Source organism: Mustelus asterias, chromosome 25, assembly GCF_964213995.1.
Source record: "Mustelus asterias chromosome 25, sMusAst1.hap1.1, whole genome shotgun sequence".
Classification (NCBI taxonomy): Eukaryota; Metazoa; Chordata; class Chondrichthyes; order Carcharhiniformes; family Triakidae; genus Mustelus; species Mustelus asterias.
In genome coordinates this window covers 55,781,675-55,797,833 of record NC_135825.1, presented here as the reverse complement: position 1 = coordinate 55,797,833, position 16,159 = coordinate 55,781,675, and the positions used below count along the sequence as shown (strand labels likewise).

At 45.2% G+C, this 16,159-nt stretch overlaps 1 protein-coding gene across 1 annotated transcript in view; it reads right to left on the bottom strand.

Moving 5' to 3' along the window:
• Nucleotides 1-16,159, bottom strand: part of LOC144479195 (putative E3 ubiquitin-protein ligase makorin-1) — a 29,357-nt gene extending 13,198 nt beyond the window's left edge. The window contains exons 1-5 of the mRNA XM_078197838.1: nt 15,999-16,159; nt 11,653-11,781; nt 5,273-5,703; nt 1,857-1,972; nt 827-1,020 (exon numbers count right to left, since the gene is read on the bottom strand). Coding sequence (XP_078053964.1) covers nt 827-1,020; nt 1,857-1,972; nt 5,273-5,703; nt 11,653-11,781; nt 15,999-16,051 — 923 coding nt within the window. The 5' untranslated portion in view covers nt 16,052-16,159. The remainder of the gene's footprint in view (nt 1-826; nt 1,021-1,856; nt 1,973-5,272; nt 5,704-11,652; nt 11,782-15,998) is intronic.

The window sequence follows — 16,159 nt, the reverse complement described above, 5'->3', positions numbered from 1 at the left end:
GGGGTCGAAGGGCCTGTTTTGTGCTGTAGTTTTTCTATGTTCTAAAATGACCCGATTCCACCACCTCCTGAGGGAGAATTCCAAAGGCGCACAACTCTGGATCTCAGGAATGGACGGTAATAGTTTGGAATGCTCTTCCACGAATAGCAATTGGTGCTAGATCAATTGTTAATTTAAAATACAGCTCAGCCACCGACCTTTGTTAACCAAAAGGTACAAGCCAAAGCCAGGCATCCGATTAGATGGCAAAAAAAAGGCTATGATCTCATTAAATGGCAGAAGTCAAGGAACTAACTGGCCTCCACGTGTTCCCAGGTTAATGGAAAGTTGGCATGGCACCAAGCTCACTTCCCAAACAGAAGTTAATTCTACTAAAATGTGAAACCAAGGCAGCAAACTGACAATTGTATCAGTACAACTACTTAAGCTACTGGGGAAACCTTAGAATATCTCGGCCTTTCGGCTAAGATCAAGTGTAGTTTTGGCATCCTGCACTTGGTTGAAGTCATGAGGTTACCCGAGGCTTCATTTGAAGCAATCTTTTTAAGCGGCATCTCAGCCTTTTGGCTAAGATGCAAATGAGATCAAGCCTTGGAGAAGGTGCAATGCCTGCTCCAATCAGCTTGGATCATGTGGATCAAGCCCATCAAGCCCAAGACAGGAAGTGGTGAGCCTGTCTGGTCAGCTTGGATCGGGAATGTCTCACTTGCTGAATTGGGCTAATATATATTCATCACGCATTGCAACAGTCAATAAGAAAGTTGGAATAGTGAGATTAGTAATGGCTCAAATACCAGAGTTGTTTAATTTGGTGACACGCACTTACTTTATTATATTATTGGTAAAGCCTTTGCTTTCTCGCCACTTCTTGATACAGGTCACACAAAAAGCATGGTTGCACTCGGGAAGAATTGCAAAGCAACGATCTCTCGCTGGTGTTTTCTCGTACACTTTCTCCATGCAAATTCCACAAATTACATCTTTACTCATTTCGAAGGCCGGGTCTTTAGTCAGCTTCCCCTAAAATTTACACGGGAGAGATGTTTAGTAAATCAGTGCTCTCTCATCTGGATTCAAATTCCTTATCCTCAGTCCTTTGCATCACAGCCGTAGTGTCAAAGTTGCTCAGCAATTAATCAATAGCATCCACAAACACAAGCTAATTTTACTTGCACCCAAGCAAAGAAACCACCCCAAAAAGAGAAAAAAAAAACAACAGTCCAAAAACCCATGGGAGAGATTTAAGTTTCCCTCGCTTTTCTGACAGGAAGAAATTAGAGTAAGATGTGCTGCACCAAGCTATATTAGAAAAGAAAAAAATGTTTTAAAAGAAAAAGGAAATGTCCCTATGGGGGCTGGTTAACTCAGTTGGCTAGAATATGGTTCAGGACACCATCAACAGTGAAGGATTTGATGCCAATTCCAATGAGGAGGCTGAGATCCGTCTCCTCACCCTGTCCTGCATTAAAATCACAGCACAAGTCATGGCTCAGCAGCTCTTGAATAACCAAGGGCAACATGGTAGCACAGTGGTTAGCACTGCAGCCTCACAGCGCCAGAGACCCAGGTTCAATTCCAGCCTTGGTCAACTTTGTGGAGTTTGCACATTCTCCCCATGTCTGCGTCGGTTTCCTCCCACAGTAGGTGGATTGACCATGATAAATTGCCCCCTTTGCCTTCATATTAAAATCAGGAAACTGGATTTAAATTGTACTTTTAATGCTCCAATATTTCCCTTTATCAAAAATTTTACTATCTGAAATATTCAAAGGTATTTACTTAGATGGGGGGGGGGGGGGGCATTGCAATGACAGGCAAGCAAATAAATTGATAAAAGCAAGTGGATTAATGCATACCTGTGTGGCAGATTGACTTGAAGGCAGATTCTTTGGCTTCTCAGTTTGAGGTTTGCTGTTGGCATAACTGGGCATATGATGAAAAGGACCTGCTGCCTGAGAGGTTGACGCACAATCTGAAATACGCAAACAATTCCACACAAATACCCCGATTAATTTTACAGTATGTGCAACAGAAGGACACCATAAATATTTCAGCTTGGAGACTAAATCATGTACATGCAAGCTCAAGACAGATGGAGGAAGTTCATACTTCCTCTGATAAATCATTGGAAAAATATCAAGGAATGCACAAGATTTTGTTTTCAAAGATTGAATTCTCCAATAGTAATTCTGACAAATAACGGAAAACAGGCAGCTTTGTTTAAACCATAATGTTGAACATTCTGACTTTTAAAAACAGAAAATTTCCACTCCTCTTCTTTGGGAAGTGATTAACGGTTCTCCAATTGTGAATAGCCCCAAACAAGAGGCGTTTCTTCCAACATGATTCAAGTATTATTTTTAAGACCACATTATCAATGCCCATCTGTAACAGGTCAGATTTTATCCACATCTTGCCACAAGGCAGAGAACAACAGTATGACCCTTGGCCACCCAGCTGCATTTGCCCAATTAACAGCAAATTTATCAGTATGATCTTTAGCTAGAGGAATACAAGAGGTCCCGTGTGTAAACATGGTCATCCAGATTTCATCCAGGGTGTGTGGGTACAAGGGTCAGTACTGTGCTGCAATTCTAAGTCACTGCTGAGCAACGGAGAAACAACAAAGGCACATCATGTATTATTCAACACAAAAAAAAACTTTCCCCTCCTCATCATTACCACAGATCTATATGCTTGCAAATCTTTCTGACAATTGTGCTTAATTTAGTATCATCTATAAAATAACTGATCAACTTGCACACTTTCAAATCCAAGTCAATCATAGAAATTAGTTATTTTAGAAGACAGTCCATCGGAGATACTGCTGGAAGTCTGGTACAAAAGGTTAATATTTGAACACTAAGAAAACAGTCCAATGTTAGTTTCATCATAACTTTCCAATTAAAATGATGCCAAGTGAAGCTCCATGGTTGCGGGTTAGACTAATTAATTAATAGGTAGTCTGGCAGATATGAATATTACAAGCAAAGACCTTCAATCCCAGGTAGAGCATCTCAGCTTTGGTTTAGACTATAATATCTAAACTCCAATTTTGTTCTGGGTTTACACACTATTTATTTCCCACCCTCATGTGGCCAGAGGCCACTCAGATCAACCATAGTGGAACTGGGGTCAGACACAGAACTAACTGGATGGCAGTATCAGATTTCCTTCTGCAGCAGGCATTAGTGAACTAGTTGGGTTTTTGGACAATCCAGCAGCCTTTGTGGTTATCTTCTGACCGTGACAATCTTCAATTTACTAATTGTGAATAACCTTTATGGAAATTTAACCCCATTTTGACTGAATACAGTTAAAACCTGGTTAGCCTGCAACTGCACCCACTAAAGGCTGCAGTTATAAGTTCAGACTATTGGAATTTTAATAATAGTCAATGGCAATTAATGTTGTAACCCTGGAAAACAACCAAGATTGACTGTGGAATACTGGGTGCATTTATGACAACCTTAACTGTTAATTAATACATATCTACAAGTCTCATTCCTTTATATTTTGAATAAATGTTGTAGCTTAAATTTGAATTATGTCTAGTGATCATGTTAACAAAACTGTGGGTAAATGTAGTGTTAATGCAATATCTTTGCCAGTTACAGGATGCTAGAATAGATTATATCTCACTATGTCCTGCGGCTGTGTTGCAAATCAGTCATACCAAATTTAGACTGAGTTAAAGATGATTCACTTTAGACACCTTGAGGGGCAAATTCCAATTTTCCAAAGCATACAAGCTAGAAGTGGGAAATGAAGGAGAAAAAAAAATCAGATGCTTATACTGATCACCTGCTGGGAATTCAAATACCAATATACACAAATACCAATACAGAAGCCGATATAAAACAGACACCTATAATATCCACTTACTCAGATATCCAAATAACTGCTATGGACAGCCTTGAACACATTAAGCCGTTTTATTATAGCCTGTTGCATAGCTACTGTATCTGGGACTCCAATTCAGGATCACTCATACATTCGCCAGTGTAAGGGACAACAGGCATTTTGTGCAATGATCACTCCACAGCAGAGTCAGGGATTGAACACTTAGAAACTTATGGTACTGGCAAGAGATGTCAGTCACCATGGTGTCATGTAATTTACAGGTTTAGATCAAAAGCATGGAAGTTATTCCCTATTCTGTGTTTTTGTGATTATCTGGTTTGTAGAAGCTTGATCGGCTCAAGTTACCTGTCACATTTCTTACAACGGACGACTACACTTTATAGTCAATAGCTGCATTGTCTGCAAAGTGCTTCTGAGATGTCCAGTGGTTGTGAAAACATTATATAAATACCAGCCTCTTTTCAATTCAACATTATCTTATTAAAAGGAGGCTTCCAATGTAGATCCCCAGCAGTCCACTCCATGCAGTGGTACACAGAGACACCACACTCCAGTTAACACAATGTTCTCTTGCAAACTTTAAATTAATTTTTAGCCAGAATACCCACTGCTTTAAATTTTGCAACATTGAGACTTGGTTAGTTTTCTGAAGGCCACGTACACTGCATCATAGGATTTTATAATAGCCTCTTGGAATTACATGCTCAAAAAGTCAAGCTTGTCACATCCTTGAAGGCAAGTATGAATTTAGCCAGTTTTCAATTTATCCTCTGACAAGTCAGCAGCTACTAAACTTAACTCCTGCCAAGACTTGCAAAGATTCTCTGCACCATACTTAATAGCAGTTTTTATTTTTTAATCACATCTCACAAAAATGGTCAGCAAAATAACTTAGCAATATGAAGAGACCTCTCCTTTCAGCTAAAGAAAATTTCTCTCTCCTACTTTCTCCCCACTGCATCATAGAATCCCTACAGTGCAGGAGGCGGCCATTCGGCTCATCAAGTCTGTACCGACCACAATCTCACCCAGGCCCTATTCCCGTAACCCCACATATTACCCTGTCAATCCCAGGACACTAAGGGGCAATTTAGCATGGTCAATCAACCTAACCCACACATCTTTGGACTGTGGGAGGAAACCTAAGCACCCGGAGGAAACCCACACAGGCACGGGGAGAAGGTGCAAACTCCACATAGACAGTGACCTGAGGCTGGAATTGAACCTGGGTCCATGGCACTGTGAGGCAGCAGTGCTAACCACTGTGACACCCCAACTGAGCATCAACAAACAAGAAAGAATTTCCTATATTTAAATCAAATTATTCAAACTGTAGCATAATGTATGAGAAATGCAACTTCCAATAAATTCATAATTCACCCCCTTTTGCAAGGCCACTATTACCTACCATGCTCTTGAAATTGTTGAGGTTTAAACTCTCCAGCAAGGACCCATTGGTTTGAGCTTTTGGGCGTTTCATTCTCCTTATCCTCTTCAACGTCCTCCTCCAGCTGTGTTCCAAAAAGCTCAGTATTCCTACCCGAGTGAGTGAAACTTGAGACAGAGGTTTCAAAACCACGCCAGCCCCGAGTGTTCTCTACAGCAGTTGAGTGGACAGTACATCCTTCAACATGGGAATGCTGGGCAAATCTTCTTGGAACTTGGGGAATAGCAGGAGCAGAGCTACGCCTATTTCGAGGGCAGTTTCTTCCGGTAGGGTCGCTAGATTCCACATCTTGGTAACTCTGGGATGATTCTCCAGCCCTCAGCTGAAGGGCAGGTTCGGAACCACGTCTGATTCCAGCAAGCCATGCCGCAGTGGGTTGGACATGTTGGTACCTAGTACGAGATGTTTAATTAATGTATTTTAATACCACCTCATACAAAAACAACCTTTAGTTTTCAAGTCCAAGATTGTTAGGAAAATGACAAAGAACCAGTCTAACCAACTATTATATACTAAACACCCCAGGAACTCAAAGTACTACATATCAATTAAAAGGGGAATAATTTCATGTTGGAAAGTTTTAGGCTTCCCTCAATAATTCATGCCACCATGCTACCTGATCAGATCCAGCCTCTGAACACCATATGTCACTGCCAATGAACTGCCACCCCAAAGCAAGTGAGATACCAAAATTATGGACGGTTATATGTAGCTGTTAATTTGAAATGATCGGAAACAGACTACAGCTGGTTGAATTTCAACTTGGTTCCCAGGAAAGACAAGCACCAAGAAAGATTACTAAAGTTTGATTTATAAACACCCACAACATTCTCTTTAAAGACAACAGAGGGATGTCCGAATGCTAAATGGGAGGAAGTCTGGCAGCATCTGTGGAGAGAAAAACAGTTAATGTTTCGAGTCCTTATGACTCTTCAGAGCTGAAGAGGGAGAAACGCGATAGATTTTGTTTACTGTGCAAGGTGGGATGGAGCTAGTGGGGGAAAGTAGAAAGTCTTGGATAGGTGTGAGCTCAGAGATTAGAAATAGATGTTTAGGATACAAGACAAAGGAAGTGTCGAAGACTAAAAGTGCTGATAACGGCATAAAGGCAAGACAGCAGAACACGTTAACAGGACAAAGATCAATGTTCTGTAATTGCAAAGTTTAAGATCAAGTGACAGATGGCCCTGTGGAGATAGGGGTGGGATGCGGTTGCAACGGAACAAAAAAAAAGATCAAGTCAAGATGGAGGAGAAAGTTCACAGTCTGGAGATGCTGAACCCAAAAGGATAGAAAGTATTGAATCATAGAATCCCTACAGTGCAGAAGGAGGCCATTTGGCCCATCAAGCCTCTACCGACAACAATCCTACCCAGGCCCTATCTCTGTAACCCCAAGTATTTACTCTGCTAATCCTCTTGACACTAAGGGCCAATTCATCAATTAACCCAACCTGCACAACTTTGGACTGCAGCAGGAAACCAGAGCATCTGGAGGAAAGCCACACTGACACAAGGAGAATATGTAAACTCCACACAGACAAGAGGCCAGAATTGAACTGGGTCCCTGGCAGCAGTGCTAACCACTGTGCTGCACTGGAAGTCCAATCTGAAACCAAGGTCCTAAATCTAAATAAGTGAAGGTACGAAGGTATGAAACAGGAAGTGGCGAAGATAGATCATTCATTGGAACAGTTATACATTCCTTTCTGGCACAAAAACACAATACGAGGCCCAACAAGGGCTAATGAAATAAATTAAGGATAGTATTGGATCCAAAGAGTAGCCGTACAAAGTTGCTCGAAAAAGGCTGAGGATTGGAAGCAGTTCAGAATTCAGTAAAGAAGCACCGAGGGATTAAGAAAAAAGATAGAGAGAGAGTGAACTTGCAAGTAACACAAAAGCAGACTGTAAAAGCTTCTAAACTCCAACTACTCGTTGGAGTTTAGAAGGATGAGGGGGGATCTTATGGAGACTTATAAGATCGAGGGATTGAGTTTAGGAGTCGGGAGATAATGCTGCAGCTTTATAGGACCCTGGTTAGACCCCACTTGGAGTACTGCGCGCAGTTCTGGTCACCTCATTACAGGAAAGATGTTGAAGCCATTGAAAGGGTGCAGAGGAGATTTACAAGGATGTTGCCTGGATTGGGGGGCATGCCTTATGAGGATAGGTTGAGGGAGCTTGGTCTCTTCTCCCTGGAGAGACGAAGGATGAGAGGTGACCTGATAGAGGTTTACAAGATGTTGAGAGGTCTGGATAGGGTAGACTCTCAGAGGCTATTTCCAAGGGCTGAAATGGTTGCTACGAGAGGACACAGGTTTAAGGTGCTGGGGGGTAGATACAGAGGAGATGTCAGGGGTAAGTTTTTCACTCAGAGGGTGGTGGGTGAGTGGAATCGGCTGACGTCGGTGGTGGTGGAGGCAAACTCGTTGGGGTCTTTTAAGAGACTCCTGGATGAGTACATGGGATTTAATGGGATTGAGGGCTATAGATAGGCCTAGAGGTGGGGATGTGATCGGCGCAACTTGTGGGCCGAAGGGCCTGTTTGTGCTGTGGCTTTCTATGTTCTATGTTCTAAGATAATGCGGGGGCTGGATAGGGTGGAGGCGGAGAGATTCTTTCCACTTAGTAAGGAAGTTAAAACTAGAGGACACAGCCTCAAAATAAAGGGGGGTCGGTTTAAGACAGAGTTGAGGAGGAACTTCTTCTCCCAGAGGGTGGTGAATCTCTGGAATTCTCTGCCCACTGAGGTGGTGGAGGCTACCTCGCTGAATATGTTTAAAGCGCGGATGGATGGATTCCTGATCGGTAAGGGAATTAAGGGTTATGGGGATCAGGCGGGTAAGTGGTACTGATCCACGTCAGATCAGCCATGATCTTATTGAATGGCGGGGCAGGCTCGAGGGGCTAGATGGCCTACTCCTGCTCCTATTTCTTATGTTCTTATAAGCATTGAAATGGGGTAATAAGGTTAATGAGATTTTTTTTTTAAATGAGTACACATTAAGGCACTAACAGAACTAGCAGTATTCAGTTAAAATAATCTAACAAGAAGAAATTTACACATGGAGATGCAGTGATTGATTCAAATAAGTGATTATGATTGTAAAACATAAATGCTAATATTTTAAATACATTATTGATTTTAAGGAATATTGTTCACTTTGGTCAAAAAGCATTTTACAAGCATCATGGTAAAAGTCATTAGGGCGAAGCCATATTTCAAGAAAATATTTGAACCTTGAAAACATGCAAGCTTTACCATTTAAAGTTTCAGATAGGAGAACCGTTAGAACACTTAATCATGTTTGATGAATAGGGCTTATTCACTGTCCAGATGAGATGGACTGGTGCCCAGATGTGGTGTCACGAGTTTATCTGGTTAGACAGTGAACTTTAAGGGAACTGGTGAGAACGTTAATTTGAACTCTCGACTGAGTGTCTTAGGTTTCTAGGCAACAAGGGTGAGCGGCTCAGCCAAGATAGAAGTCAGCTTCCGAATTTCACGGACTAATAAAATACCATTATGTTGTGGAGCAGAATACAATTGGCCAGAGTATTTGACAGGTATTATTGTTGATTTATGCATCTTGATGATTGATTTAAAGTTATTGCACGGCAGGAATGATTGATAGGAAAAATTTAGAACTGATCTGTTTTTTGATTATATTGTTAGATTCAGGGAGGTTTTGCTGCTCTATGCCAGGGCTACTTAACCCTTTGATGATCTCCTGGCAGCCACTGGTTGAAATAAAGTTATGCCTTTAAGAGGGAGACATTGGCTTTGTGAGTCTTATATTGTCCGAGTTTCTGACAGTACTGGTCACCTCGGGTTACCCCACAACAGCATGTAAAAACATAAGAAATAGGAGCAGGAGTAGGCCATCTAGCCCCTCAAGCCTGCTCCGCCATTCAATAAGATCATGGATGATCTGATAGTGGGGTCAGTTCCACTTACCCGCCCGCTCCCCATAACCCTTAATGGTTAAAAATCTGTGACTTAAACACAGTTAATTTAACGAGGTAGCCTCTACTGCTTCATTGGGCAGAGAATTCCAAAGATTCACTCCCCTCTGGGAGAAGAAGTTCCTCCTCAACTCTGTTCTAAATTGACTCCCCCGTATTTTGAGGCTATGCCCCCTAGTTCTTGTTTCCATTGTAAGTGGAAATAACCTCGCTGCTTCTACCCTGTCTAGCCCCTTCATTATCTTATATGTCTCTATAAGATCTCCCCTCAACCTTCTAAACTCCAATGAGTACAGGCCCAGTCTACTCAATCTCTCCTCATCTCCGGAATCAACCTGGTGAACCTTCTCTGTACCCCCTCCAAAGCTAATATATCCGTTCTTAAATAAGGGGACCAAAACTGTACACACTACTCCAGGTGCGGTCTCACCAGTACCCTGTACAGTTGCAGCATGACCTCCCTGCTTTTATACTCCATCCCTCTCACGATAAAGGCCAACATTCCATTTGCCTTCTTGATTACCTGCTGCACCTGCAAACTGAGTTTTTGAACTCAGTCAGGATTGGGAGAACTTATAATAGAGCAAGGAAATGACAGACCAATTAAACAGCCACTTTAGTTCTATCTTCACAGAGGAAGGCACAAATTACTTCCCAGAAGTTCAAAGACACCAAGGGTCTAGTGAGAAGGAGGAATCGAAGGAAATTATATTACTAGAAAAGTGCTAGAGAAATTGGGACTGAAAGCTGATAAACCCTCAGGGTCTGAGTCTCCAACTTAGGATACTAACGAGGTAGCCATGAAGTATTGGGTGTAATCTTACAAAATTCTGTAGATTTTGGAGCAGGGGAGGGGTGTGTGTGTGTGTGTGTGTGTGTGGTGGCAAATTTAACCCCGCTATTTTAAAAGGAGGGGAGGAAGAAAACATGGAATCACAGACCGGTTGGCCCAACATCAGCAGTAGGAACATGATAACAGGACACTTAGAAAATATATCGACGGGAATAAACAAAGTCAACACAGATTTAAAAGTGAAATCATATTTTACAAACCTGCTGGAGATTTTTTGAGGACATAACTAGTAGAATAGATAACAGTGAACCAGTGGATGTGGTGTATTTTGATTAAGTCCCACACAAGAGATTAGTATGCAAAATTAAAGCATAGCAAGACGTCTCACAACACCAGGTTAAAGCTCATGATACCAAATAAACCTGCTGGACTTTAACCTGGTGTTGAGAGATGTCTTATTGTGCCTACCCCAGTACAACACCAGCATCTCCATATCAAAATTAAAGCATACGAGATGAGATTGGGGCAACATATTGGCACGGATTGAGAATTGGTCAGCTGACAGAAGACAGTAGGAATGAATGGGACTTTTTCCAAAGTGATAAGCGGTGACAAATGAGGTTCTGCAGGAATCAGTGTTTGGGCCCCAGCTATTCACAATATATAATGATTTGAATGAGGGAGTCAAAGTTAATATTTCCAAGTTTGCTGACGACATAAAATTTGGCAGGAATGCAAGTGGTGAAGAGGATGTTAAAATGCTTCAAAGTGATTTAGACAAGTTGAGTGGACAAATATTGGCAGGTGCAGTATAACCTGAGTAAATGTGATAGATTGGGAAATGTTGACGTACAAAGGGTTCGGGTGAACCAGATCAGCAGCAGCCAGATCAGGCACTACGACTGGCTCTGAGGCACAGCAGGAAAAGGTAACAGTAAACAGGACCGTAGTGATAGGAGACTCAATAGTCAGGGGGGATTCTGTGGAGTAATAGGGGATTTTAATTTTCCTAACATAGACCGGGACTGCCATTGTTAAGGGCTTAGATGGGTGGAATTTGTTAAGTGTGTTCAGGAAAGTTTCTTCAGGCAGTATGTGGAGGGTCCTACTCAGGAAAGGGCAAAACATGACCTACTCTTGGGAAATAGGGCAGTACAAGTCATTGAACATATTTAAAGGCATCAAGGGGTAAGAGGAGAGCCTGGGAGTATGGCGCTGAGGATCAGCCATGATCATGTTGAATGGCGGAGCAGGCTTGAAGGACAAAATGTCTACTCCTGCCCCCATTTCCTACACTTCTCTGTAAAGTGCCTATTCGGAGGACGGGATGCTATCCCTCCAGTTTGAAGTATCAAGGTATTATAGAAATAGAAATTCAAATTTTAACATGCTAAGTCCAAAAAGAACCATTTGAAATATTACAAATTCCCACAACTGCCCAACTACCAACCACAGTAAGAAGTTTAACAACACCAGGTTAAAGTCCAACAGGTTTATTTGGACTTTAACCTGGTGTTGTTAAACTTCTTACTGTGTTTACCCCAGTCCAACACCGGCATCTCCACATCATAACTACCAACCTGCAACGGTTTCCATAGAAGCAAAATCCATTTAAATAGTGTTTACAGATCTGGGACGACTTCAGCATAGAAAGATCATGTGAGTAATAGCAGCTATGTCCCCATTTGCAAACGCCACAGACGAAGTTTCTGGAAAACAAACAAATCAATACTGAGATTCCCTCGAGTTAGCAGCTACAAGCCCAAGATCCCAACAAGATAGTACACAAACAGAAGAGGGAGAGCTATTACAGATAAATAAAAAGTACAGCACAGGAACCAACCCTTCGGCCCTCCAAGCCCGTGCCGATTGTGGATGAAAACCAGTTCAGATTGAGACTGAATGGCCTCCACTTGCTGTGGATTTTCTTAAGATGATACAGACCAGATAACAGCACGTACTCCAGGGTTCTCATAGCCGGGCATACCCATTAAGCCAAGTCTCAAGAGTGAAATACATATGTTATATCCAAAATTTGTACCTGTTATGGAAATAGCCTGAGTTATTGTAGCAGCAATCAAAACAATGCCAAAGCTCCCAAAAAGTATGAAACGTTTTGTTGCAATCTCCACTAAAGACTGCTTCAATTCTAGCTGAAAGAACGACAGCACAATTTCACATTTTAAAATTGTTACTGTAACAAATGACTAAAAGCACTACTGACTACACATTACTTTTGAATGCATCATCCATTGCACTCTTCACAGAATTTCAGTACTCATAGCAAAACACTTAAAAGTCGCCCCCAGCAGGTTCCCATACCCATTTGACAGAATAGCAACTTCGAGTGACCATGTCCAGACACTTCCGCAGTTATCCAAGTAGCAATGAAGCCTCTTCCAATCCACAGTAGGATAAATCTCCAACAACCTTTTCAATGGCTGCAGAATGCAGCTTTTCAACTAGAGACCATCTCACTCCAGCATCCAGCTGCGATAGCTCACACGCCAAAACAGCCTGCTCTGTTAACAAGACTGAACTGCCGTCTGTGATACTCTGACTTGCAGGGAAACCTCTAACCGGGATCGGAGGTTACTTCTGCTGCAAGATGAAATTCACTAACCTTGCATCCAAGTAGAAATACGTATTAGCTATTCTTGATCCCCAAATCCCTTCTATCCTTGAAGATAATGGGCAGTTTATTGTACAAACCTGAAAAATGCCCAGTCATCTCAAATTATCCTGCAAGGGCGAAGTATCTCAAATTGTGAGCAACAGATGGCTTTTAATTTGATTTATTATTGTCACATGTATCATACAGTGAAAAGTATTGTTTCTTGCGTACTTTACAGACAAAGCATACCGTTCATAGAGAAGGAAAGGAGAGAGTGCAGAATGTGGTGTTACAGTCATAGCTAGGGTGTGGAGAAAGATCAACTTAATGCAAGGTAAGTCCATTGAAGCTAGCTGGTTCACACTGCTACTATGCAGTGGTAACAGGACTGGTATTTTCCACTAACAGGACGCTACCATTAAGCCAAAAGGCATTCTACTGCCACACAAATGATTAATATGGTATATCCATTTCAGTGACAAGCTGTACATTGCAACAACTAGTATCAATACCAGATTGTGGTTTATTCTCTAGCGTGTATGTGGGTCCAGGAATCTTTCATGCATCCTTTCAGATTCTGTCGTTTCTATTTCAGGGCAATTGTACTACTTCAGATCAGCAATTTTTGGGAAATATTCAATGAATCATAGAAGGAGTAAGAGTTTTAACAACACCAGGTTAAAGTCCAACAGGTTTATTTGGTAGCAGCGCTCCGAAAGCTAATGGCATTTGCTACCAAATAAACCTGTTGGACTTTAACCTGGTATTGTTAAAACTCTTACTGTATTTACCCCAGTCCAACACCGGCATCTCCACATCATAGGAGGCCATTCGGCCCATCAAGTCTGCAGCAACAACAATCCTACCCAGGCCCTCTCCCTGCACCCCACGTATTTACTCTACTAATCCCCAGATACTAAATGGCAATTTAGCACAGCCAATCCACCGAACCCACACCTCTGCCAGGTTGGATTAGGCATTGCCAGATACTTTCAATGTCAACTATTTTTAAACAACGTTAACAATTGCAAATATCACCCTCCTGGATTAAACATTAACACTTCAAATAACATTTCATGGCAATAACCTAGCATTCAAATGGCAGGGTCGGGTGATTGCTCTGGCCACAAAAGGTGCTTGTCTACATCAGCTTCATCCAGTTTTCCCAGCAGTGTAAACCACCAGGTATAAAAACATTGAGAGAAAGCACTAGAAGTTATTCTGAGCCTGCCCTCGGGGTGAAGATGGTTTAAAGCCGCGAGACTGCATTGTAAACTGGTTAACAATGTGGAGGGGACAAAACACAGCGGGACAAAGTAAAACCAAAACGGAGACACAAATGGTCAGCTGGACAGGAGAGAAACATATGGGGATTCCACAACAGCAGGGTGTGGAATCACACTGAGAAACCAGCCACTGCCCCCAGCACAGGAGCAAGAACACAACACAGACCCCCGCCACCCCCCCCATCACAACACAGACCCTCACCCCCCCCATCACAACACAGACCCTCACCCCCCCCATCACAACACAGACCCCCCCCCCCAATCACAACACAGACCCCCGCCCCCCCCCCCCATCACAACACAGACCCTCACCCCCCCCCCCATCACAACACAGACCCCCGCTCCCCCCATCACAACACAGACCCCCACTCCCCCCCATCACAACACAGACCCCCGCTCCCCTCCCCCCCAATCACAACACAGACCCCCGCTCCCCTCCCCCTCCCCCCCAATCACAACACAGACCCCCGCTCCCCTCCCCCCCAATCACAACACAGACCCCCGCTCCCCCCCATCACAACACAGACCCCCGCTCCCCCCCCATCACAACAGACCCCCGCTCCCCCCCATCACAACACAGACCCCCGCTCCCCCCCATCACAACACAGACCCCCCGCTCCCCCCCATCACAACAGACCCCCGCTCCCCCCATCACAACACAGACCCCCACTCCCCCCTCCCCCCCATCACAACACAGACCCCCGCTCCCCCCTCCATCACAACACAGACCCCCGCTACCCCCTCCATCACAACACAGACCCCCGCTCCCCCCTCCATCACAACAGAGACCCTCGCTCTCCCCCCATCACAACACAGACCCCCGCTCCCCTCCCCCCCAATCACAACACAGACCCCCGCTCCCCCCCATCACAACACAGACCCCCGCTCCCCCCCCATCACAACACAGACCCCCGCTCCCCCCTCCATCACAACACAGACCCCCGCTCCCCCCTCCATCACAACAGAGACCCTCGCTCTCCCCCCATCACAACACAGACCCCCGCTCCCCTCCCCCCCAATCACAACACAGACCCCCGCTCCCCCCTCCATCACAACAGAGACCCTCGCTCTCCCCCCATCACAACAGAGACCCTCGCTCTCCCCCCATCACAACAGAGACCCCCGCTCCCCTCCCCCCCAATCACAACAGAGACCCCCGCTCCCCCCCATCACAACACAGACCCCCGCTCCCCCCCCATCACAACACAGACCCCCGCTCCCCCCAATCACAACACAGACCCCCGCCTCCCCCCCAATCACAACACAGACCCCCGCCTCCCCCCCAATCACAACACAGACCCCCGCTCCCCCCCATCACAACACAGACCCCCCGCTCCCCCCCATCACAACAGACCCCCCGCTCCCCCCATCACAACACAGACCCCCCGCTCCCCCCCATCACAACACAGACCCCCCGCTCCCCCCCATCACAACAGACCCCCCGCTCCCCCCATCACAACACAGACCCCCACTCCCCCCTCCCCCCCATCACAACACAGACCCCCACTCCCCCCTCCATCACAACACAGACCCCCGCTCCCCCTCCCCTCCCCAATCACAACACAGACCCCCGCTCCCCCCTCCATCACAACACAGACCCCCGCTCCCCCCTCCCCCAATCACAACACAGACCCCCGCTCCCCCCTCCCCCCCATCACAACACAGACCCCCGCTCCCCCCTCCCCTCCCCCCAATCACAACACAGACCCCCGCTCCCCCCTCCCCCTATCACAACACAGACCCTCCCCCGACCCCCCCCATCACAACACAGACCCTCCCCCGACCCCCCCCATCACAACACAGACCCTCCCCCGACCCCCCCAATCACAACACAGACCCCCGCTCCCCCCGGAAGCGCGCCCCCCGTCTCCCGGGAGCGAGGAGCCTGGCGCGCGCTTTAACGGTCACGTCCCCGGGGCCGGTGGATGTTGTGGAGTTTTACTAATCTCTCTCTCTCCGGGCGAGGGGGGGGGGGGGGGGGTGAGGTATCTCTCTCTCTCTCTCTCTCTCCCCGCCTCCCTCTCACCTGCACAGGATCCGCTTCCGCCGCGGAAGGCTCGCTGGCCGCGCCTCCGCCATGCGACCCCCCGCTTCTGTCCCCCCGGCCTCTCGCTCCTCCACAGCCGCCGCCGCGGCGCCTTTATCCCCAGGCCGCAGAGCAACCGCCACCCGGACCCAGCCACCAAT